Source organism: Perca flavescens, chromosome 3 (assembly GCF_004354835.1).
Source record: "Perca flavescens isolate YP-PL-M2 chromosome 3, PFLA_1.0, whole genome shotgun sequence".
NCBI lineage: Eukaryota > Metazoa > Chordata > Actinopteri > Perciformes > Percidae > Perca > Perca flavescens.
In genome coordinates this window covers 5,991,298-6,015,252 of record NC_041333.1, presented here as the reverse complement: position 1 = coordinate 6,015,252, position 23,955 = coordinate 5,991,298, and the positions used below count along the sequence as shown (strand labels likewise).

The following is a 23,955-nucleotide window of genomic DNA, read 5'->3' as shown; positions in this document are numbered from 1 at the left end:
AACTTATAATATTACTGGTGAAAACTGGAATTGTTTACACCTATAATTTCATTTAGGTGCAATCCTGCTAGGCTACTGTCCAGGGAACACTACAAAAACGTTTAAAAAACGTTTCAGAGCGAGTCACACTTTTCTGATGGCTCTGCATACAGTGGCTTTACTATTACAGTAGGCTATGATCCGCTATCACTGTTATAAAGAAAACTGCCGTTGGCAAAAAACGTAATGCGATACAAAGAGTCTGCTGGGATGTTAAAGCCTGTCCACGATGGTTGATGTTAGTGATATGAGGACGGATAATGTATCTACATATCTAATGGACTGTGATAAAAAATACCTCTCAAATCGGTTATGTGGAAATGAAAATAGGCTACATCTATAGTCGGGACTCAATACCGACGTAAACTCTCTGTGAATTAATACAGCTTTTTCATCAATGGGATCGTCGACAAAATGACATGACATGTTTGAGAAAAAAACGTTTTTTATTCATGCAGATAAAACTGCATTAAAATGCGCCTGATACAGACTGAATGAATGAATGAGGAAATGAGTTTCTCCTCCCTCTCAGAGGGAGGAGACTGAGAGTAACTCAAGTTTTTTCCCCCGTTTCTCTCAATCTCCTCCCTCTCAGAGGGAGGAGACTAAGGAAACTCGAGCTTTCTTGAAGAAAACTTGCTCCCGACCAGGTTAGGTTCACAGGCTCAGTTACTATAGTAACTGACTCCGATGTTAAGTTACCTCTCTTTCTGGAACGGAAAACCCAGAGTTTCCCTCATCTCAGAGTTAACAAACTCAGAGTTTTCACTAAACCTGCTTTCTGGAACGGGCCTCAGGTAGCTGGATAGTCCGGTACACTGTTGTTCAGCCATGTTTCCACAACAACAAAACACAGCAGTTTCTGAACTTGCATTGGGAGTTTCATTGAAGTTGGATTTAGTTCAGTTGTTGTCTAATGAGCGGACACTTGCAAGCAGGATTGATGGAACAGGTGGCCCGGCTAGCGTTAACTTTCCACTTAGCTAGGTCATACTCCAGCACTAGTTCCGCGTTTCACCTTTGAAACACTAGCAGGTAAGGGACACCCTTACCAGCTAGCGGCATTGAGCAACACCGCTGGCTGAGGTGCTGGTCTCCGTAGCAGGCAAAGCTCGCGTAGTGTGTTGAGTATTCCGTCTGTAATAAAGTGTCCTGCATATTCTCCGATGTGTACCACCATCCCGATGGTACACATGTGCGGTAGTTTGAATGCACATAAATGTTGTAAAAGTTTTCTGCTGAAAAGACGGAGCCTGTTTATTGAAGTTTCAAGATGGCTGACACTCGTTTTGCTTCAGCAAGTTTTGGGTAAAGACGACAGTCCAACCCCCTATGGGCGGGTTGAAAACATGCGGAAGTAGCTGCTACTACTGGCTTTAGTCCATTGCCTCTGGGCAAAAAATCTTCCAATGATGCAAAAATCGTCGTTTTTCAAATAGTCAAAACAAAAATCCTTTCCATAATGTTCTCAGACACTTAGAAAATTAATCCAATCTGTCAGTGGCAAAACGTAAACGTGAACGTAAATGCAAGCTGGACAATTGCCAATTAACTTACATTGTAGCTTGTTTCGCAGACTGCCGATTGCAGCGATCTCGCTTAATACTGGACCAATGTCAAAGATTGTTGTTCCCATCTGTCACATAGACACAAAAACATAGGAGAAAAGGCTGAAAAGGTTGAAAAAAACCCGATAGTTACCCTTGATATCAAACCTGTCAAAAATGACCTTGGCCCAAGCCTAGTCTGAAGTGGTTATACTTTGAGTTGTCTGATGCATTTTTGAGCAATGTATTGGTAGCAGAAAGACAAAGGATGGATTATGTGTAATTGAGTTTTTCTGGCCCAATGGATGCCTTTCTGCTGATTAATGTGTTCACCAGAGTTGACAGTGGTGAGTTGTAGGCACCATTGTGCTGTATTCCTCTGGATGGATGAGATAATATACACTCCCCTTCCCTGCTCGTTTTCCTCTTTCTGTCTTGTAGTGCTGTTTGTTTTCTCCTCCACCTCTCATGCTCTCTATTTCCTCTCGTCTGCCAGTCTGTCTTTCTGTTTGTCTTCCAACACTCCTGGCAGACATAGAGGCTGCAATTATCACAGTAGGATAGAAAGCAGTGTTTGCTGTGTTTGTTGCATGGAAGGATTTGGCAGTGAGGCCTCTTAAATCAAATTAAAATAACTTAATTTATCCGTTCGGAACTTCATTTGTGTAAAAACGTCATACACACGTGCATACACAACACGTAAACATACAAGTGACAAACAAAGAGTTGGCAGCTTAAAACAAAGCTCTTAACTGACAAAACACCATTTCTGCTCAGATAGTGTATGTTTGTGTGTCTGGTGGTAGTGATCCACATTTTACATCAAACTCATCAACAGCAGTCCAGATTTAGACCTGTTCAAAACCTGACCGACTTGACAAAAGTGCAGATTTACATCACAGTGTTCGACATAAACTATGGCCCGGGGCCAGTAAAACAGCACGTTGGGCAGGTTGATTGGCCGTCATTAGTCACTGGCCCATTCAAGCCAGTGAAATTGTTTGTGCCAATCAAAGTCACGAGTCAGTTCTTTTTAATGTGATGCTAACGTTAGCTTAGAAATTGAGTCCGCTAACGTCAACAAATGACCACCCACCACAAAGAGTCCATATGCTGTGGACCTTCAGCAGCAGCTGCAGCAATTCAAACCCAGCCAGACCGGAGCTGCTGCCCGGCTCTCCCCCTTTGCAAGTAATATTAGCATAACATTACTACGCAGTGCCTCCGCTGAACCGCAGCTCCGTCTGGCTGGGTTGTAGTTGCTGCAGCCACAACTCAAACCCAGTTGCAACTGCAGCAACTGCTGTTTGCTGCTGTCCGTTCTATCTGCTGGGAATAAGGCGGAGGGACAGCGTGGTGCGCTAATAATTACTAGCTAACGTTAGCTAACTGCAAAGTAAGCGTCCCCAGTGCTGAGTTCATATGCTGTTGGAAATTTTACAATCATTTTGAAATGACTTTAAAAATAGCACAGTAAACAGAGCTGGGAAATATTCAGGTTACTAATATAAACATGAAGAGGAAACACACGTGTTACCAGGTGTCTGTTGTTATAATAAATAATATGTAATGAAATACTTTTACTTTAAATAGGCTATCTGATATTTGCCTCACAAGCACACCTTCTCCTTTTCATAACAGTGTGGCAAATTACCTATGTTGCATAATTTAAGAACATATATACCAAAACCATATCACAAAAGTTATCACTGATTGCTCTTTTTTAACCAAAATACACAATATTGGTTAATGATGACAATCATCGACATTGGAAGTTTACAAAGACTGAATGAAGGCAGGAATGTTATTGCCTTGACACAATGAAACTATAGCCTCACTCTGGCCTTTCTACGTAAATTTAAAAAAAGCATTATGCATTACTATATAAAAACTGTGAATTATTAGAATGCATATCCAACTTAATTGACTGAACTCATATTTGTTGAAGAATAGGCTTTTTGTGTGTTGTTTGGATATATAATTACAATGTATATTCAATTAGTACATTTTTTTTTTTCTCCTCTTTTTTTCCGGGCCAGTAAAAATATACAAGGGGCCAGTAAAACCCTGATCTAGTGGCCCGGGGGCAAGTGGGGAATTTTTTTTGTATGTTTGACACTGCATCAGATATGCATCTCTATGTGTTAGGTGTATGTAATGAAGGAGGCTGTGATAACGTGGACTTGCTTTTTAAAGTCAAATAAAGTAACTAGTTGGTCCTATGGTGCATTAAAGAATCACAGGAAAAAATATAATTTGCATCCAAGCAAGCCTTTTACTGCCGATAAAGCTCATCAATTTTTTCTTTCTTTTTTATAAAGATTAATTTTGGGCATTTTAGGCCTTTATTTATATAGGACAGAGAGAGGGAATGACATGCAGCAAAGGTCCAAAGGGCGGAGTCGAACCTGCGGCCGCTCTGTCGAGGAGTAAACCTCTATATATGGGCGCCTGCTCAACAAGGAGAGCAACCAATGCTCCCTAAAGATTAACTTTACACTAAAATCCAGTGTTGTGAGTTAACAAGTTAGTTATGGCACTACCCAGTGATCCTGGTCCCAGTCTGTAGGGTTCATTGATATGAAAACAGAAAGAGTTATTGTGTCCTGTAGACCGTAAAAAACAGAACAGCCAACAGAACCCCCACCACTACCATTATGCTTTCTGTCCTACTGTGATAATTACAGCCTCCTCTATCTTTAGGCATTAGGCAGTGCTAAAACACTACTACTACTAGTACGCTAGTGTTGATCTGAGAACAACTCAGTGTTTGTGTCCTCCCTTCCACTTTGCACTCTACTACCTCAGCTGATGCCTTGCTAAGCTAAGACTGCAGTTTGAACCACTGAAGACCAGCTGGAGACTAGTGGGGGACTGGAGTCAAAATCACTGCTTCAAACAAGAAGCCTTGGGTTACAGACTGAAACTCCAGCCTATTCAGTGGCTGGATATGTATTAAACATATGTAATTCATATGTAGCTTTGTTTCAATGTATTCTGGATGACTGCCAATCATCATATATTAACATTGTAATTATTATGGCTGACACTGAGAAGATAGGGTGGCAGGGTTAGTGCTTGTGGGGATACCACTGGGGATGGCAGTCTTGGTTTTAAATGTTTTTTTTAAATATGTACAGGGATTGTGAAGCTTAAATGGGTTGTTCAATTTAACAGTAGTTAGAGTTAGAAGAATTTAGGAAGGACCTTTCACAACACCATTGTATTCATAGATTTGTGATTTTCTGATGCTGTTCTTAGGCCGTTTACCAAAGTCACCAGCAATGAGTGCCATGTTGGATCATTACCTTGCACAGCACATAAATAAAAAAATATCTAAAATCCATCTTGTCAGGCTTTAAGTAATGCGTTTGTGTCTGCCGAAACACTTATTTCTGAACTTTAATATCCAATGGAAAATAATCTCAAAATCTCAACGTGGTGTTAACATAAAACACAGTGCTTTCAGAATTGAACAGAGTAGTTTTGGTGCCTAAACTTAACTGTCAGCGCTGCATGACGCTCAATTTTTCTGGCTAAACTCCAATACCACCATCTGGCGGTGCCTGTAGTTGTCTCACAGTCACCTATTGACGGCTAAACAACTGCCGCTGGTAGCCGGCGTCCCGGAGCTCTGTAGCAGCTAAACACAACCAGCAACTGCTGTTCAGATTTTATCGTTCCATGGCACTATAGACCGTTCACGTTACAGTGCTTCACTTATTTTAAAATACTTCTATTTTAGGTATATAATATGGTCTGTTGGTGAAGTAGCATTGGTCACTTTGAGGGGGGGAATATAAAAATAATTCAGCAGAGGCAGGGATATGTAGACCAGAAAGTACCGTACAGTGCCGCAGAGTAAGGTCTAGCTAGTCCACATAGCATTCCTGGATGGGAGAAAAAAGTGCTCTGGTTTATTGGCATTTCTTAAAACCAATCACAATCGTCTTGGGCGATGCTAAGCTCTGGACGGAGCCCCGGTGCCTCTGCAACATAGCCTCGGGAGGGAACTTGTTTTGGTGGAATGTGTGCACGTAGGGAAGTGAGCTCTAGCTGTTGTGATGACAATTTTACTAAAAAAAAATATATATATATATAATTTCATTGTCGGTTCTAGCTCGGAGGATGTTTCCCCAATCGACATGAGTTTAGAATGTCAACACAAAGAAAGAGAAGGGTGAGGGACATTCGGCGGAACCTCCGGCGGCACTGGAACTATCCCGAAAAATTCATCGTTGTCGATATAGACTATGGATATTGTGACCAGCGGCTGATTGGAGCATCCCTATAGAGGACATGGTAACGGTTTTCTGGTTGTCAGTGTGCTGTGAGTGTTGCTTTGGGTGGGTAAAGAACCATTTTCAGCCACACTGTGTGTGTGTGTGTGTGTGTGTGTGTGTGTGCGCGCGCGCACGTGTGTGTGTGTGTGTGTGTGTGTGTGTGTGTGTGTGTGTGTGTGTGCATGTGTGTGTGTGTGTGCGTGCGCGTGTGTGTGTTTGTGTGTGTGTGTGTGTGTGTGTGTGCGTGTGCTGCCTTGTCAGCATGTGAGCTGGTAGCTAAGGCGGAATAGCTGTGTATTAGCAGGGCCGGTGTGTCCGGGGGTGTGGAGGCTGCTGGCTGTTGTTTGACACACAATTCAAGGCCAATTAGCCTGCAATGAAAAGCTAATGAGAGGCTGTTTAAAGCTGACAGTAAGTGGGGCTTCTCTGTGGAGAATGATAGTGTTTTTCTCTGTCCCTATCCCTTGTGGTGTGGGTGTGTGTGTGTGTGGTAAGCATTTTGCAGACACAGGCTTGTGGGGTTTCCTTGTATAGAAACAACATGGCAATTATGCACTTAAGAAAAAGCAGATGAATTTAAATTATTTCAATTTCCAGGGTGTCTGCAGTTTCAAAGGAATTGGGAAGAATTATTTAGCGATTTAACTATGCTGGAACCACAAGTGTGTCCATCATTACACATGCGTTGGGTACAGGCAAGCATTGCTCAATCGAACAGAACTTGATTCTAAAGTCTTGTAGGCATCTTAGTTTATCTAAGTTTCCAATGATTCTACTTGACAGAATAATCCCAACTCTAGCTCCACTAACTTGGTTTTTCCAGAACTTACTGTATCACACCTTCATTAGCCAATGGAGTTTGTATGTCAGGCTGAACCATATTGCCATATTCTTTTCTTTTGGGCATTTTTAGACTTTTATTCTCACAGGAGAGATGAAGACATGAAAGGGGAGAGAGACGGGGAATGACATGCAACAAAGGGCTGCAGGTCGGAGTCAAACCCGCGGCCGCTGCGTCGCGTAGCAAATCTCTATACATGTGCGCCCGCTCTACCAACTGAGCTAACCCGGCCACCATATTGCCATATTCTGTAGTATGCCTTAAAAATCACTTGAAAGCTGCTTTAGCAGGAACATTTAAAAATCCGGATTCAAAAGGAACAATTCAACACCATGAATGTTGATCCCATGAAGTCGTAATATACTTTAAAGGGGCTGTACTCGAAATACTGAAAAGAAAGGCTGGGACTGCCTCCACATGACTCTCACAGACCACTCCCCAACTCGTCAATTACCAACGCTTTGTCACAGCCCGTGGCGTGTGATACTGATGCACACAGCACTGCACTCACATGCACTCATATGCAAATCGTGGCTGGACCAGCTATCAAGAGAGAAGCTGAGAATACAACACATACAGAGGGAGTGTGACATCATTCATTACTCCACTATATCTTTACATAGCAACTATTTGTTTACTGCTATATTAATGTGCTAAATATAGAGTATATATAACAATAAAGGATGTATTTTGAATCTATTTGGTCTGTGATTGTCTGGCTATGTGTGTTTGTCTTTCTCCCTGAGGCCTGTACTATGAAGCAGGATTTAGCGTTAACGAGCTAATTTAAGGTTCAACCCAGGATTTTCTGTACCACAACGTTGGATTAGTTGTTGCCGGGTTCAAACGCTGTGGTAATTTAGGATTGGAACTAAGATTGCCACCGTTTGGATTTCATTTGGATTCAAAAGGTCCAATGTCTTGGAAACTATAAGTGTCTTTATATGTTTTAGCTTACATGTTTTTTTTTATTTCATTGTGTTGCAAGTATAAAAAGTAATGCAATACACAGGAATAACAGAGTGAACTGAACTGCTGAAAGTGGATAGGGAAGCAGTTTAATAGTCTCATACTTGTAGATTGTTTTCCCTGTTTCAGGAAAATAAAATTTGAGAACATGGGCTGAATGAATTCATTTGACTTTATTTTTGTACAGTGAAGTATAAACCACACATATCTTACATTCCTGTTGAATGAATGTGTTTCTAGGCCTCCGTTGGTTTCCACCATTTTACAAACAACTTGTACACACGTTTGACACATTAATGTAACCCATCAAAGTACACACACACACACACACACACACACACACACACACACACACACAGCCACAGAAAACACAAGCCTAAGCACAATTTTGCCACAGGGTGTGTCGTGGCAGCTGCAGCCTGACCATGGCTTCTCTCTGGTAGATAGTCCTTGAGAACACTGTTGTCACAGGTACATGTGCTCCATGTCAACCCACTGCACACTGCCCTCCAACCAGCCCTTAAGGCAAAGCACTACATATGGGGGACAGGAATGAGCTGTCATGGCCAAAAGTGTGTCAGTGTGTGTGTGTGTGTGTGTGTGTGTATGTGTGTGTGTGTGTGCAGAGAACAGATGTGTGTTTATTGTACTTCCATATTTGGCTGCCTCTTGGGTATTGTTGGATTGTATCAATTGAAAATAACAGCAGGCTCTGCCGTTGTAACAGCAGCGGTGCCACAGGCTGCTACAGTCTAATGAGCTTTTTTAAGACGCATGCCATTTCTTCCAGCATGCATGTTATAATAAATGGACTAGACAAAGAGTGCCTTGCTCAAAGACCTTTAAAAGATTTTATAAGTGAGCACACAGTTGGCCCGGTTCTAGTCATGGGCACGGCCAGTAGCCTCCCTTCACCACAAATTTAAAAATATGATTATTTTATTTTGTCCTTGTCGGTTCAACCAATCATAAAAATGCCACCCGGAAACAATGTTTTACTAATATATAAAACATGGAGGCACAACGAGTGATACTTTTCTAATCTGTAGGTTTTCCCTAAAGCAGAACTTTGGCCTGACTGCACACGTATAAACCCGAGCAGGTTCGCTACAAAGCTAGATTCATATTTCTGTTTCCCCGTTCGCAAATTTGCCGCATCTAATGACAGAGATATAGTGTTCACCAGGGAAAGATTTCATAATTGAAAAACAGCATTGGAGGAAGGTGGCAGCGAAGCCGATCTGCGAAGCACTGCCGTCTGATATAGCATCAGTATTAAATTGAGACAGTTTAGTTCTATAACTGGTTAAAAACATTAGCAGCCAACTTCCGTGTTTTTGGTCAGTTGGTTTTTACACCTAATCGAACCGTACGGGTTTATGGGATCAAATGTCCTCAAATCAGGGCCCATGTCCCTGCTTTAAACACCCCCTCCTGCATTATATTTCATTATATTTGTATACTTTGAATGGTCACCTGTATTTTACTACAAATAAATTAAGATTTTCCACCATAAATTGTTACATAGAAATGTATCAGAATGTAGCAAATTAATCGTTTGACACTCAAACATTTCCTGGGTGTGAGGACCCTCAGACCCCCCACTTTACGACGTATCTCTATCACTACAGCTTTGTAATCCCATATATTTTCTCACAAATGCATTGACATATGTATGTCAAATGAATGGTGCTAATTACCATTTACTTCCTGGTAACTGAATCAGTACCCTAGGTTAGAAATCAATGACCCAAAAGGAAATAAGGCTGCGCTAGAACTCAGAATGTACCATCAGCATGGTTCTTATATCCTTGGAACGCTCGTCTATCCATTCACATACACATATTTGCAGTGTAGATGTACTAGCCTGGATATACAGATAAATAACCCAAACGATTTCGGATTTCAGACACACAATGACTATGCCATAAGTTTGTAGGTGAAGAGTGAAAACTGAACTGAATCAGGCTGTATTCAGAGGTTTAATGCAGTGTGGAGGCATCATTACTGTGCCTCCCTGCTGGCACTAGTTTTCAAAGGAGAGATGTACTGACCCAGTAAAGCTGACTGAGACTGCTCACATACACTTCCAGCAGGAAAGGCCTCAACAACCCCCACACCTCCCTCCCCACCACCACCACCTCCCCCGACACTGAGATGACAGTTTAAGGTCAGACGAAAACTGAAGTGTTTTTTGGCATTGTCGTTTGAATTCTAGCCTTTCTACCCTGAATGACTGTTGAATTGTATTTAAATGCAGGCTAAGGCATTGGTGGTGTTTGGTCACACTCACAAAGCCAAATGATTTTCAGTTAGAAGTTAAGACCGTTTCTACAGTTTGTGTGTTGTTGCTGTGCACTTCAGCAGTGTGTTATTATCAGTGCGCTCAGACATCGTCTGTCTTTTCCCGCCCCATCTCTCCATTCCTTGTGGTGGAAAGTGCAGAGTCATCAAAATGCAGACCACTATGGCACTCCTATGGCCACAACATGGCTCTACGGCATCAGGCTTTTCTCCCAAAGCCCAGATTGGCACATATTTGTGGCTGCTTTCTTTCAGAACACATTTTTTTTTCTGAATAAGAAAACAAAATCTGAACACAACAGCTACTTGACTCTCAGTTTCAAAACCATAACTGGTTTGCGTCTGTAGAAATTACATGGTTTTGGGACACAGGGCTGCAGTTTTCATGTATTTCAGGGTTGGGTTATGATAGGGTCATGGTGTGGCAGCCCATCATTTCGCCCTATGCACTAATTTTTTTTAGAGTTTGTTTTGGTGATGTTACACTTCTCTTTCTAGCCATACAATTATTTTGTTCTTTGTCAAACCACCTCTGGTTTTTCTGAAACTTGCAATTGACTGTTGACACTGATCTCAGTGTCCAGAGACCACACAAGGATGATGTCAGCCTTCATTTTTGTTGCCTGGTAACTGTAAATGCCCCCTCCCCTCCACTCTTCCAATCAATCTCTGTTATCCAATGTACATACAAATAAGGATAAAATAAGTAACCTGTAAATAATGTAAATCCCTCCCCTGGTAGCTAACCCCTGCCTCTGTCTGTTTCTTTGTGTTTCAGGATGGAGTGATGATGGGATGGATGTGAATATGGGCCAGTGGGCAGGCATGCGAGCCCCTCTCCTCAGCCTGGCCCTGCTGCTGCCGTTGCTGCTCTTCAAGCCATCACCCTGCTGCGGCCAGAACACCCAGGGGGGCCTTCAGGATGGACCTCACTTTGGCTTCACTCAAGCTGTCTACCACGCTACAGTTTACGAAAATTCAGCAGCACGCACCTATGCCAACAGTAAAGTTAAAATGGGCATCCACCTTGCCCAGCGCTCCTGGGAGATCCGCTACAGAATCACTTCAGGTGATGACGAAGGGTTTTTTAAGGCAGAGGAATATGTGCTGGGCGATTTCTGCTTCTTGCGTATAAGGACTAAAGGTGGCAACGCAGCTATCTTGAACCGAGAGATTCAGGATAATTATGTATTGACAGTAAAAGCCTCTGTCAAGGGAGAGGCCCTCCTTGAGACCTGGACTAAAGTCAGCATCCAGGTCTTGGATATGAATGACCTGCGGCCCTTGTTCTCACCCACCACTTACTCTGTTACCATAATGGAGAGCACCCCTCTCAGGACTAGCATAGCACAAGTCACCGCCACAGATGCAGATATTGGCTCCAACGGGGAGTTTTACTATTTTTTCAAGGAGAAAATGGAGATGTTTGCTGTACACCCAACAAGTGGAGTGGTTTCTCTCAGTGGAAAGCTCAATGTTGATGAGCAGAACCGGTACGACTTAGAAATCCTGGCAGTGGACCGCGGCATGAAGCTCTATGGAAATAATGGGGTCAGCAGTACAGCCAAGCTTTTTGTCCATGTAGAGCGCGTGAATGAGCATGCCCCAGTCATGAATGTGGTCATCCACAGCCCCTCATGGCTTGATAAAAACCCTGTGTATGCCATGGTCACTGTTGAGGACCTAGATGAAGGCTTAAATGGAGAAATAGATGCAGTGGTCATTGTAGGTGGAGACCCTTCAGAGCAGTTTTTTGTAGAAAGATCTGTGGACGGTGAGTTTGCCATAAAGGCGACTGAGTTACATTGGGAGACTTACCCTTATGGATGTAACCTCACTTTGCAGGCTAAAGACAGGGGATCCCCACAGAAGTTTTCTGCTGTCAAGGTTGTCCACATTATGGTCAAGAAACGGCAGACAGCGGAAGCAACGTTTGAGCGGGAGTTGTATGATGTTAGTCTGAATGAAATTTCACCACCAGGCACGATTGTAGAGGCTGTTAAAATCCAGCCAGAGCCAGATGATGCAGAATATATTCTGACACCTTCTGCAGATTCAGCTTTTTTTCAAATGAACACCTTAACAGGTGTAATCTCAACCACTCACTGGTTCACTCAGTTGACCCAGAATGTCTTTAATCTTGAGGTATTGGAAATAGATAGTGACCTTAAAGTTAAAGTGCGGGTAACCATTAAGGATGCCAATGACAACACACCAACATTTGATCAGTCGTCTTATGAGGTTTTGGTCAATGAAAGTGTACTAGTTGGGACCAATGTATTAACAGTTTCTGCAGTTGATGAGGATAAAGGAGAAAATGGATACATAACTTACAGCATTTCCAGCCTTCAGCCATTACCCTTCCAGATTAATCAGTTTTCTGGTATCATCAGCACCACTAAAGAGTTGGACTTTGAATCCTCATCAGAGAGCTTTGTGTTTGTTGTCAGAGCTTCTGACTGGGGGTCACCTTACAGGCGAGAGAGTGAAGTCAATGTAACAATCCACCTAGAAAATGTAAATGACAACCAGCCATTGTTTGAGAAGGTAGCATGCCAGGGGGTGATCTCCAGAGATTTCCCAGTGGATGAAGTGATTACCACAATGTCTGCAATTGATATAGATGAGCTGGAGCTAGTAAAATATAAGATAATTTCAGGGAACGATTGGGGGTACTTCAACCTTAACCCGGATTCAGGGGTCCTTTCACTGCAACATTCCCTTGACACAGCCACTCCAAAGAACGGTGTCTTTAGTCTCAAAATAACTGCCACAGATGGTGAGAACTTTTCTGATCCTATGTTTGTTAACATCTCAGTTGCCCAAGGGAAATCTCCTCCCAAAAGTTTCAACTGTAAAGAGACAAGGGTAGCCCAAAAGTTAGCTGAAAAGTTACTCAAAAAGTCCAAAGCTAGCACCAAGCCCAAAATTGAAGAAGGTTTTATTGACCTTTTCTCTGTCAATCGGCAAACGCCCCAGTTTGACAAAGCTTTTCCAACAGATATTGCTGTGCTAGAAGACCTAAAGATTGGTTCGAGTGTTTTCAAGGTTAATGCCTACGATGGTGACACAGGTTTCAATGGTCAGATTCTATACTCTATTTCAGATGGAAACATTGACAGCTGTTTTACTATTGACATGGACACTGGCCTTATCAGTGTCTTCCTGCCTATGGACAGAGAAAAGAGGGATCGTTATCTCCTCAACCTAACTATCTATGACCTTGGTCTGCCACAGAAAACTGCCTGGCGTTTGCTTACTGTCTACATAGAGGATGCTAATGATAATGCTCCCCAGTTTTTGCAGGAAGGAGGCTATAGAATTGTCATACCTGAAAACACTGCCATAGGTACAGATGTCATCCAGGTAGAGGCCACTGACAAAGATCTAGGACCCAATGGGGAGATTGTGTACTCTGTTTTGACCAGCACCACCCAGTTTGGAATCAACAGCACTAATGGGATAGTGTATGTTGCTGGCCAACTAGACAGGGAGTTTGTTTTGGCTTTTAACCTGAAAATTGAGGCCCGCGACAAGGCAGAGAAAGGGTGCCAGAGGTTTTCTGTAACTACTTTGAAAATCATATTAGGGGATGTAAATGACTGTCCTCCACTATTTATCCCCAATGTGTACAAAGCCAGGGCTCTGGAGGATCTTCCCGTAGGAACTGTTGTGGCCTGGTTAGAAACCCAGGACCCAGATTTGGGGTTGGGAGGCCAGGTGCGGTACTCTCTAGCCAACGACTACAATGGATGGTTTGAGGTAGACAGGGCCAGCGGGGCTATTCGGCTGACAAAGGAGCTGGACTACGAGACCCAGCAGTTCTACAACCTCACTGTGAAGGCAAAAGACAAAGGAAGGCCTGTTTCCCTTCTCTCGGTCACCTATGTGGAGGTGGAGGTTGTAGATGTGAACGAAAACCTCTACGCTCCATACTTTTCCAACTTTGCCTTGACAGGATTAGTTAAAGAGAATGCCCGGATTGGAACTACCCTACTCCAAGTCATTGCTAATGATGATGACGCTGGCAGAGATGGAGAAATCCAGTACTCCATTCGTGATGGGAGTGGGCTTGGACGATTTTCCATTGACGAAGAGACAGGTGAGTTTTTTTTTTAATTGTCTATGTTTATCATGCTTTTGAATTATTGCCCAGGAGTAGAAGTTACAAATTGTCGTTACTCTCTTTACTGTAACACAGTCATATTTTGTATATTGTACTTTTTGGGCATTGTATTGTTGCGATTTAGTTATAGAGTAAGAACAAAAGTAACATGAAAAAGTCATGATGAACATTGTGAGAATGGAACAAAAGAAGGTGGCAGAGCAGCAGCAGAGAAAGAGCTGCTGGTGGTGTCTGTGGCCACAGGAGGGCAGACCTCCATGTCCAGAGAGGTGACACTGCAGTTAGCCATGGGCGGATCAACAGGGGGGCAGCTGACCCCCCCACTGTAGGCCTGGCCACGCCCCCTCTCACACTGAGTGAGCAGTGAGCAGAGACAAAAAAAAAAAAAGGAGCACAAGAGAGAGAGCAGCGCAGCTTTGGCAGCTAAAATGTGACATACACTTCAGACCCACAAAAATGTGCAAAGTAAAAAAATGTGTGGTACAAATGTATTGCTACTTTGGGCTTGAATAAACAAACGACAATTCCAGAATGTAAGGATGTTTCAGAATCCCACACATGCAAAGCACAACCAGCTACAGACAACAAGAGGCAGACAGAGCGTGATGTCACTTATAGGCAGGCTATCTATTTTATAAAGCGAGAGTATATGTGTCCGTGTTTGGGGGGGGGGGCAGTTACCTGCACATCAGCGCCTCTGACTCTTTTCCTGCTAATGTATTAAATTGCTATGAGCTGGCAGAACATAACGTAGCCTAATTTTGATGATTATTCCTTCAGAGCGCTGTGCAATGCAAGAAAATCTCAGAGCTGAACCGGGCAGATAGCCTACATCAGATTTCATCAGACTCACCCTGGGTCGGGTTAATTAAGTTGCCAAAATACCCCCGCAAATCAAATACCCTACTTCATCATCCAAGAGACGCTGTGATTGGTGGATAGGATATGGAGCAGGGGACTGACAGCGACATAACCAATCACATTATGACAGACGCTCCACTTAGCACCAATTGCAATGTTTAATTTTAAATCAATGTAGCCTACTGGCAGTCTGGCACACGTGGGTGCTCAGTGGATGCTCTGTATTTTCCGTGGATGCTCGAACTCCGGAGCACCCACGGTATCGGCGCCTATGTCTTCCTCTGATGTAGACGTAGCCTACACTAAGTCAATAGATAGTAGGCTATACAGTGGAGTTGCATATTAGTTGGTTCAGGGTCCTTCTGTAAGTCATTTTGGGGTACACTTTGGTTTTGATAAATTCTACAAGCAGCAACACAACAGGCCAAGTAATCAGCCCGTTTTCAACAGGCACAGCACTAGTTCTATTATTAAAACGCCGTTTTTATGATTTCTTATATTATTGTAAAAGTCTATTGCTCACTGTCTTTTATTTTGAAAAAGTCTGTGCTGACTGCTGCCGCGCTTACAGGAACCGGAAAAGGAAATAAAAGGTGGATGAACAAACCAACAAACATGGAGTTGGGTACAGAACTTTTGCATGGCCATTTTCAATTTAATGTTCTTCCAGATGGCGCAGTAGACAGAACCAAAGTTATTTATAACCACTGCAAAGTTGAATTTTCTTATCACCAGAGTATTTCTAGTCTAAAATATCACCTAAATGCAATACACACCATTTAAAATAAAATTGCACTATACACTATTTTTGAATTCATTATTGGATTTTGCATATGCAATTAATCGCGATTAAAACTTTGAATCGTTGCCCAGCCCTAATTTAAAGTTAAATTTGTAATACATGTAATATATGCTAAAGGCGAGTCAGCATCAACAACAGCGCGTCTATTACGTTAGCCAAAAGTCAAATCGATCCCTCGTGATTTGTAAGAGCATTTTGCCCTTTGATTAGTTTTGATTTTAGTTAAAACAAGAACGGCATAATACAATTCCATTCTGTTGTATTTTTTACAGGGTTAGATATGTAAAGATTTAAATATATACATAGATTATCTAATGAGGTTTCAAAGTTTCTCTATCATAGCATTTGTTAGACCTTTTATTTGATCATAATTACTGATAAAATAAGACACATTCTGTTCTATTTGTCTGTATCAGTAAATATGATCAAGCCATTTAATTCAATTTCAGCTAAATTCAATTTTATTTATAGTATCAAATCGTAACAAGAGTTCAGTCTTCTCAAGACACTTTACAGACAATTTACAAAGACCCAACAATTCCCCCAAGAGCAAGCATTTGGTGCAACAGTGGCAAGGAAAATCTTCCTCTTGGGCAGAAACCTCAGACAGACCCGGACTCTTGGTGGGCAGCCATCTGAGCGGCTCTCTTTTTGCTTTAATGTGCGTTTGTGGTAGGATTGGATATTGTTCGCTAAAACGATACTTCTAAAACGGTGCTGGTGCCTGAACTGATATTTTTAGACGAAAGAGGAGCAGAAAAAGACAGTTGGTGACATTGAAGAACAGCTTTTTTATTGCTAAAGCCATATGATTGTGTTCATTCAATTCTGTAAAGTGTCCTTGGGTTTCGTGAATGATGCTATATAGATATATATAAATTGTTATTGTCAAATTTAAATGATTTATATAAAATGTTATAGCTTATTTCAGCAGTCAGTTGCTGTTAAACAACAAAAAGAAAAACCACTAGATGGCAGAAAGGAACTTTACACCAACAGATGGAGTTTATTCAGGTGTACCTGAATGCACCATAAGCTTAAGAGATGCACTTGATCGCGGCATTGCATCCTATCAGTGTTGTTTCTCTAACAGTGTCCATTGTGTCTCAGAGTGCAGCTAGTCTCCTCTGTGTCTAGCTGCAGACTGTTGGAATCCTTTCCAGTGAAATACAGTCACTGTATTGTACTGTATGTAGCTGTCAGCTTTTTTGACTGTGTTTAAGGCAGCTATAGGTAACAGTAAGCTAACGTTACCTGCTGCCAAGTGTAGTGTTAACTAGCGTCACATGCAGTGAGGTTTCAGTTGCCTGTAATGTCTGTTTCAGAGCACCAGAGGGCAGCTCAGTTATTTCTGCAATTGACACCAAAATGAGGCCCCGTAATCTGTCTGGAAGATACCGGTCGTTTAGGAACGGCTTCAGGTTTTAGGACCCAACCCTAGTTTGTGGGCTGCTAATAATGTTGAGTTTCTATTGTCCTTACATCTCTGTGTTGGCTGTGTTGGTGATGCTTTATGTTAAAGTGGCAGAGGATTTCTATAGCTCAATAATGCTTGTCCATGGCTCATTTTCTTTGTTCTTGGTCATTTCAAGGTTTAAGGTTCTTTACTTGTCATGTGCACAACAATAACAGAAGTGGTCGTTGGCCTCAGGCTCCTCCAATAATGCTCATTAAATAAGAAAAAACACAAAAGTAACGAAGTAAAAGCAAAACCTGAATCTAGACAAAAAAAATCATTTTTGTGTAATGAGTTTTGTCATGTTTTCTGGTTAATTCGTGTACAGCGACAGTGAGGAAGGTGGGTGAATATTTATAATGGATAATCAGTTGTTTGTACAGGCTGCAAACACATCCATTTGAAATATGAAAGTTATTTTTTTGAATGTCTTTAATGCTGGTGTGTTCAAGTAATACCAAACAACATCTGACTTTTCTGAGAGCCAGTTGAGGGAAAAAAAGCACTTAATCAAGGTATGTTGCGGGACAATTGAACCCAGAAGAACAAAACTGCTCCACCATGGCTTTTATGTTTCTTTCACTGGCTTTGTACAAAGAGTCATGTGCATAACAACCTGCTCACAACAGTGCATCACTGGTGGGAAAACATGACACTGCATGACATTGCAATGTCTCTTACAGGTCTGTACGGTGGCACATGAACACACCATTCCACTAAAACATTAGAATCTATAGGACAGACATAAGTTTAACTTTTTATCAAATTATGTAGAATAATACCTACTAATATTACTACAAAGAAAGTGCAGATTATTTGTGAAACACTAGCAGCATCCCACTACAGCCTGTTGCATCAACCCAACAAGTGACTGTGGCTGGTTCAGTGCATGGCCAGTCCCCCAATCCACCAGCCATGCTGAATACATCAGCAGTTCCTGACTAAAGGTGGCCAGGAGGGGTGGGGGGATTTATGGCCTTGTTAGCTGAGCCTTGGCAAGTACCATAAATCAGCCCCGAGCTGCTGAGAAACACTACAAACACAATTACAACTTAAAGTGAATTATTCTGGCCTACACACACACACACACACACACACACACACACACACACACACACACACACACACACACACACACACACACACACACACACACACACACACACACACACACACACACACACACACACACACACACACACACACACACACACACACACACACACACACACACACACACACACACACACACACACACACACACACACACACACACACACACACGCTCTGTAAACCATAATGTTATCAAGTCTTAATTTGGTCATAGGGGCGGGGCATGGGTGGACATCTTAAATTGTTTTTGCCTGAAATAATGGTCCTGACTGTTCCAGTCCCATCACCACAGTATTGTGGATAGTGATGGACATGTCTCAGTAGGAGCATATTTCCCTTTGAAGGAACACAATCTCAGTCTGGTCCAGGTTGAGCTGAAGGTTGTGCCTGGACATCCAGTCTGAGCTATGTGGCAGCCAGTGGCTGTCATCAGCATAGCAGTGGTAGTACCAAGACTAGTACCAAGTTCAAGATTATGTGAGTCACCTGCAGTGACATGGTCGAAAATACTCAACATTATTTGCAGCAGTAGAAACATATTTCAGTGTCAGCCTTCAAAAGACTGTTTAACTGCATGGATGCTCTTGCTGTGGATGCACCTGGTTTGGTCTCTGGGCTGTAAAGGCTCTTTATTTGCCGTGTAAGTGTGTATTTAGCACTCTCCCAGTGTGTAGTATCAGTGTAGGTGGGTTTTTTTTTCTCTGATATTTCGCAACCTAAAATAATGAGGTGGTGGGTGGCGTAATGCTGTTGTTGTTGAGTTTGTCAATATAGATGTGTTGTAGTCTGCCAGTAGTCCGCCTTTACTTCCCACACATACACACACTTACCTTGAAAGCCTAACCTTTCCATGTTTCATCCTCCCGCCCACTCTGTTCAGCAGGAAGCTCTTCACAGCAAGACTCTTAATCACAGTGTCACTTTTCCCTGGGAACCGCTGCGTTTTGGGAGAGAAAGAAAGAAAGAAAAGAGGAGGAGGTGAAGGAGAATTCATGGCTCCCAATTCTACAGTGATTCATTTCTAACAGGCGGGGAGGCCCACGGCTTTGTTTCCCAACAAAACCAGCATTGTACACACACACACACACACACACACACACACACACACAGCTTGTAAGGTAAATCCAAATATAAAAATATATAAACCTTCACTTCAGCTGAGCATTTCTTGAGAAGCAGTGTCTGGGAAAAGTTGTCTTTTTTGTCATTGTTGCATTATGAGGTGTTACAAACTAAAGCATTACGTTTTGCTTTCTGCATGGTAACGTAACAGCATTATAATAATTATATACACTACTGGTCAAAAGTTTTAGAACACCCCAATTTTTCTAGTTTTTTATTGAAATTTTAGCAGTTCAAGTTCAATGAATAGCTTGAAATGGTACAAAAGGTAAGTGGTGAACTGCCTGAGGTTATAAAAAAAAAGTAAGGTTACCCAAAACTGAAAAATAATTTCAGAATTTTACAAAAAGGCCTTTTTCAGGGAACAAGAAATGGTTAACAACATAAAGCTGTTCTGCAGCAATGGAGGTTGATCAAGCTTTGAAAGTTGGTGCTACCAATTCCCACAGGTGTTCCAACTTGTCTGGATTACTTACAAACCCTTCTGTTTGTATAAAAGTATTGTTGGAACACACTGTGGTACCATACCCTCGTGAGCATTATTTGAACTACTGTACTGCAGAAAGTAGTGTGTTGCCATAAAAATGGTGGGAAAAAGGCAATTAATGGAAGAGAGACAGACCATCATAACACTTGAATGTTGGTCTTTCCTACAGAGAAATTGCGAAGAAAGTCAAGGTGTCAGTGAGTACAGTGTTCTTCACCATCAAAAAGCACTTAGAAACTGGGGGAAACTGACAGGAAGAGGTATGGCAGCTTAATAGTGGTCGTAATAAGCAAGTCTCAGTTTCAACTGTAAAGAGAAGACTTTGAGCTGCAGGTTTGATCGGTTGAGTTGCGGCAAGAAAGCCATTGCCAAGATGTCAGAATAAGAAAAAGAGGCTTGCCTGGGCCAAGAAACATCGTCAATGGACAACTGAAGACTGGAAAAAGGTGTTATGGACTGCCTTATGGGGGGGGAATCACTTACAGATGTGATGCATATATGCATGTTACAACACCAGTCCATTGTTGTGAAGGATTTAGATGTTTGAAAACTCTGAAAACTATTGGAGAACCAAACCTTTGGAGAACCAAACCATTTTATAACCAACATTATAAAATGGCCTAAGCTTACAGGTGCTGGCACATTTTGGCTTGCAGACCAGTCAAGTCAGTCAGTCCCAGACAAAGGCAGGTAACTTTAAAGAAGATTTTCTGTCAATGTGATCCTACTGGGAGCTGCATTTTGCCAGAGCCTAGTTTATGAATGTCCGCTGCATTGAGCAGACTTTCACTGACTTTTCTTTAAAGAGCACACAGCGGCATGTTGGACCATCAGCACACCCTAATCACTTTAGTTTATATCATACTCTGCTTACACCGGGAAATGTAAACTACAAAAAATCAATGTCTTAACCCATGAAAAATACCAGTGATGTTACTAGGTACTCTGATGCGTTAAAACAAGAAAGGACACAGTAAACTCACTATCAATGCATCCAGGGGATGCATAATGCTACATTGTGAACAACAAATCAGAGTTGAAATCATAGAAATACAAACAACAAAAGAAACCTCAAAACCACAAAAGATTGTACACACAGTTCTAATTAAACCTCCTTGACAAAACACACATGAAAGGTCCCCAAGAGGTAACACAAATGTGCCTCCGGACACACCCAACCGCTCTCCATCTTCCAGCTGCAGCCTCGTTCTGCACTCAGCACAGAGCAGCATGTTGGTGTGCTGCAGTGTCCAGTCTGGAATCCTCCCACAGCCTGTCATCTACACAAAGTAAATACACAGGTGTGCATAGAGGAATTTTTGGCAACCCCAAAGAGGTTTTAGCCAACGTCAAGGAAAAATCATCCGCAAAAACGTCTGGTTTTTGTTCTCCTGTAACCGTGCTGCCGTGTGTGGCCGCTGTCAGGCGCCGAGCTCTCAGCCTCCTGCTGGATCTGAGTCTGTCTGCAGGGGGCTGCACTGCCATCTGATATAGAGGCATCAGTATTAAATTGAGACAGTTTCATAACCAATTTAAAACTCCATATAGACGCATTAAATACATGTAAATGGACTGTATTTATATAGCGCTTTTCTAGTCTTAACGACTACTCAAAGCGCTTTAACATAGTAAAGGAACCATTCACCATTCACACACTGGCCAAGGCTGCCGTACAAGGTGCCACCTGCTCATCAGATAAACATTCACACACATTTACACTCCGATGGCGCAGCATCGGGAGTAATTCAGGGTTCAGTGTCACTTTGACATAAGACTGCAGGGCCAGGGATCAAACCACCAACCTTCCGATGGGTAGGTGATCGCTCTACCACTTGAGTCCACGTGCATATTTTGGTACGGTTGGTTTTCATATCTGATGCAAACCGTACAAGAGAAACATGAACTGTACTAAGACCACCTTTTCAAGAAGACTTACACTAAAAAAACAAAAACTGGACTTTGGGGTCAAATGTACTCAGATCAGGGCCCAGGTCCCTGATGTGAAAGCCACATCCTGCATTACATTCCATTCTATTTTTATATTGTGAATTGCCTCCTGAATTTTGTTTTCCCTTACATAAATAAAGATGTTTGCTCATGTAAAGATACTGGCTAAGGCCCTGGCTCAGTGCTTAGATACCATCCTCTCTTAAATATATTTTCTCCAGACCAGCCTGGATTTGTTAAAAATCAACAATATTTTTTCAATCTTTGTCATGTTCTTTTTATTCCGTATTCAAATCCTTCATCAGAAGGCATCAGACCACTTAACTCTCTTCCATCCAAGGTCTCATCTAAAAAGTTAACTTTTTTGGGCGTTGTTTCATCCATCTATCCATCCATCCATCTTCATCTGCTTATCTGGGCAGCAGCTCCAGCAGGGGACACCAAACTTCCCTTTTTGGAGCCTCGAAATCTAGATGCATCCTAGCGGCAGCAAAATTATTTTGCAGCCAAGGGGGGGTCTAGGCACTCTCTGTTGACTTGCAAGCTGGAAAAACCAAACTCTGGTCAGGCCAATCACATCGTGTATAGAGTCGGTGGGCGGGCTTATGGCTGCTGCTGCTGGGAACAGCGGTCTTCTGGAGGAGTTAAGCTTTTATTTGAGAAAAGAACAAAGAACAGCACAGAAATCTTTCTTAAAAAAGGAAGATGTGTTCAGAGTTTTGCTGACCGGATACGGCAAAAGTTTAATCTATCAACTAGCTTCGCTACCTTCTTGCGAGTGGCCTGGTTATAGCGCTATCCTATTGCGTGCAGAGGGAATTTGAAAGACAATCATTTATCCTGCCCCTCGGATTGAGCCCTGTCAATGGTGAGTTCCCAGACCTAACATCTTGATGTGGGTCTGGCTTGTCAGGCTAACATTATCCAGCTCTGACTGGGGGATCCCAACGCGTTCCCAGCCCATTGTGGTGATATAATAACAAGTCAAATCAAGTAGTACTTTATGGGCCCTATCTTGCACCCGGCGCAGCACAGCGCAAAGCCAGACGCAAGTGTCTTTGCTAGTTTAAGACGGACGCAGTTGTCAATTTCCCGTCCAGCACCCACGCCATTTAAATAGCAAATGCACCTGCACTCGTCTGTGCCCCCATGGGCGTGCTGGTCTTTCAGGTGCATTCTTGGCGTATTGCTATCTTGAGGCAGCGGAAAGTCATTGCGCCATTGACCAACAAAAACCTGGTCTAAAGTCAATAATGCAGCATTTCATTGTTATTTTAGTTTAGGTTTTAGTAAAATGTGCCTAGGCTCGTGCACAGGTTGCACACACTATGCTTGTTACACACACACACACACACACAGGGACGTGCAAAAGCAAACAAACATGTAAAAGATTAAAAATAAAAATATTACAATCAGTGTTTCCCACACCGGCTGCGCACATTGCGTTTTGTTTTTTTAAACGCTATTTAAAATACGTTCTTCTGCATTTCCTTTCCCTGCTCTCCTCCATCTCTGTCACTTGTGTCTCGCTCACACAGACACACACAGCTCCTCCCACCGTGAGGTGTTGGGTTTTTTTAAGCCCCCAACGCCACCTTCCAGGCACCGCAGCAATGGTTATGTTTAAGGTTACGGTGAGGGTTAGAGCCTGTAAGGTGACGTTGGAGGCTTAAAACACCTTCGATCCCACTGTGCACACAGCGTCTGTCTCCATCAAGGAGAGAAGACGGCTAGCGAAATTCACAAGTTCACGAAAGGTTGGTATCTCATGAACAACTTTACACAATCATACATTCACAATCACCGACCCAACTCTTAGCAAACAAGCGATTGCGCCCGCTTTAGAAAGTTAACTAGTCGCAAGTTTGCGGTAAAATGTAGTTGGGTTGTCGAGGTCAAAACACTATATGTAGCAGCTGTGAATCAAATAACAGTATTATAAATACTGTTATGTCATTTTTTACTCTTACGCTGAATGTTTGCTGCTTAAATCCACGAGTATTGAAAAGTATTTTCCGCAACTGAAAAAGGCACGTGTTGATGATGAGGACCAGCCTG

At 42.4% G+C, this 23,955-nt stretch overlaps 1 protein-coding gene across 1 annotated transcript in view; it reads left to right on the top strand.

The window, feature by feature from the left end:
* The window catches only part of fat3a (FAT atypical cadherin 3a), a 217,489-nt gene that overhangs the window by 77,008 nt on the left and 116,526 nt on the right, over positions 1-23,955 (top strand). Inside the window, exon 2 of the mRNA XM_028573344.1 lies at positions 10,762-14,085. Coding sequence (XP_028429145.1) covers positions 10,779-14,085 — 3,307 coding nt within the window. The 5' untranslated portion in view covers positions 10,762-10,778. The remainder of the gene's footprint in view (positions 1-10,761; positions 14,086-23,955) is intronic.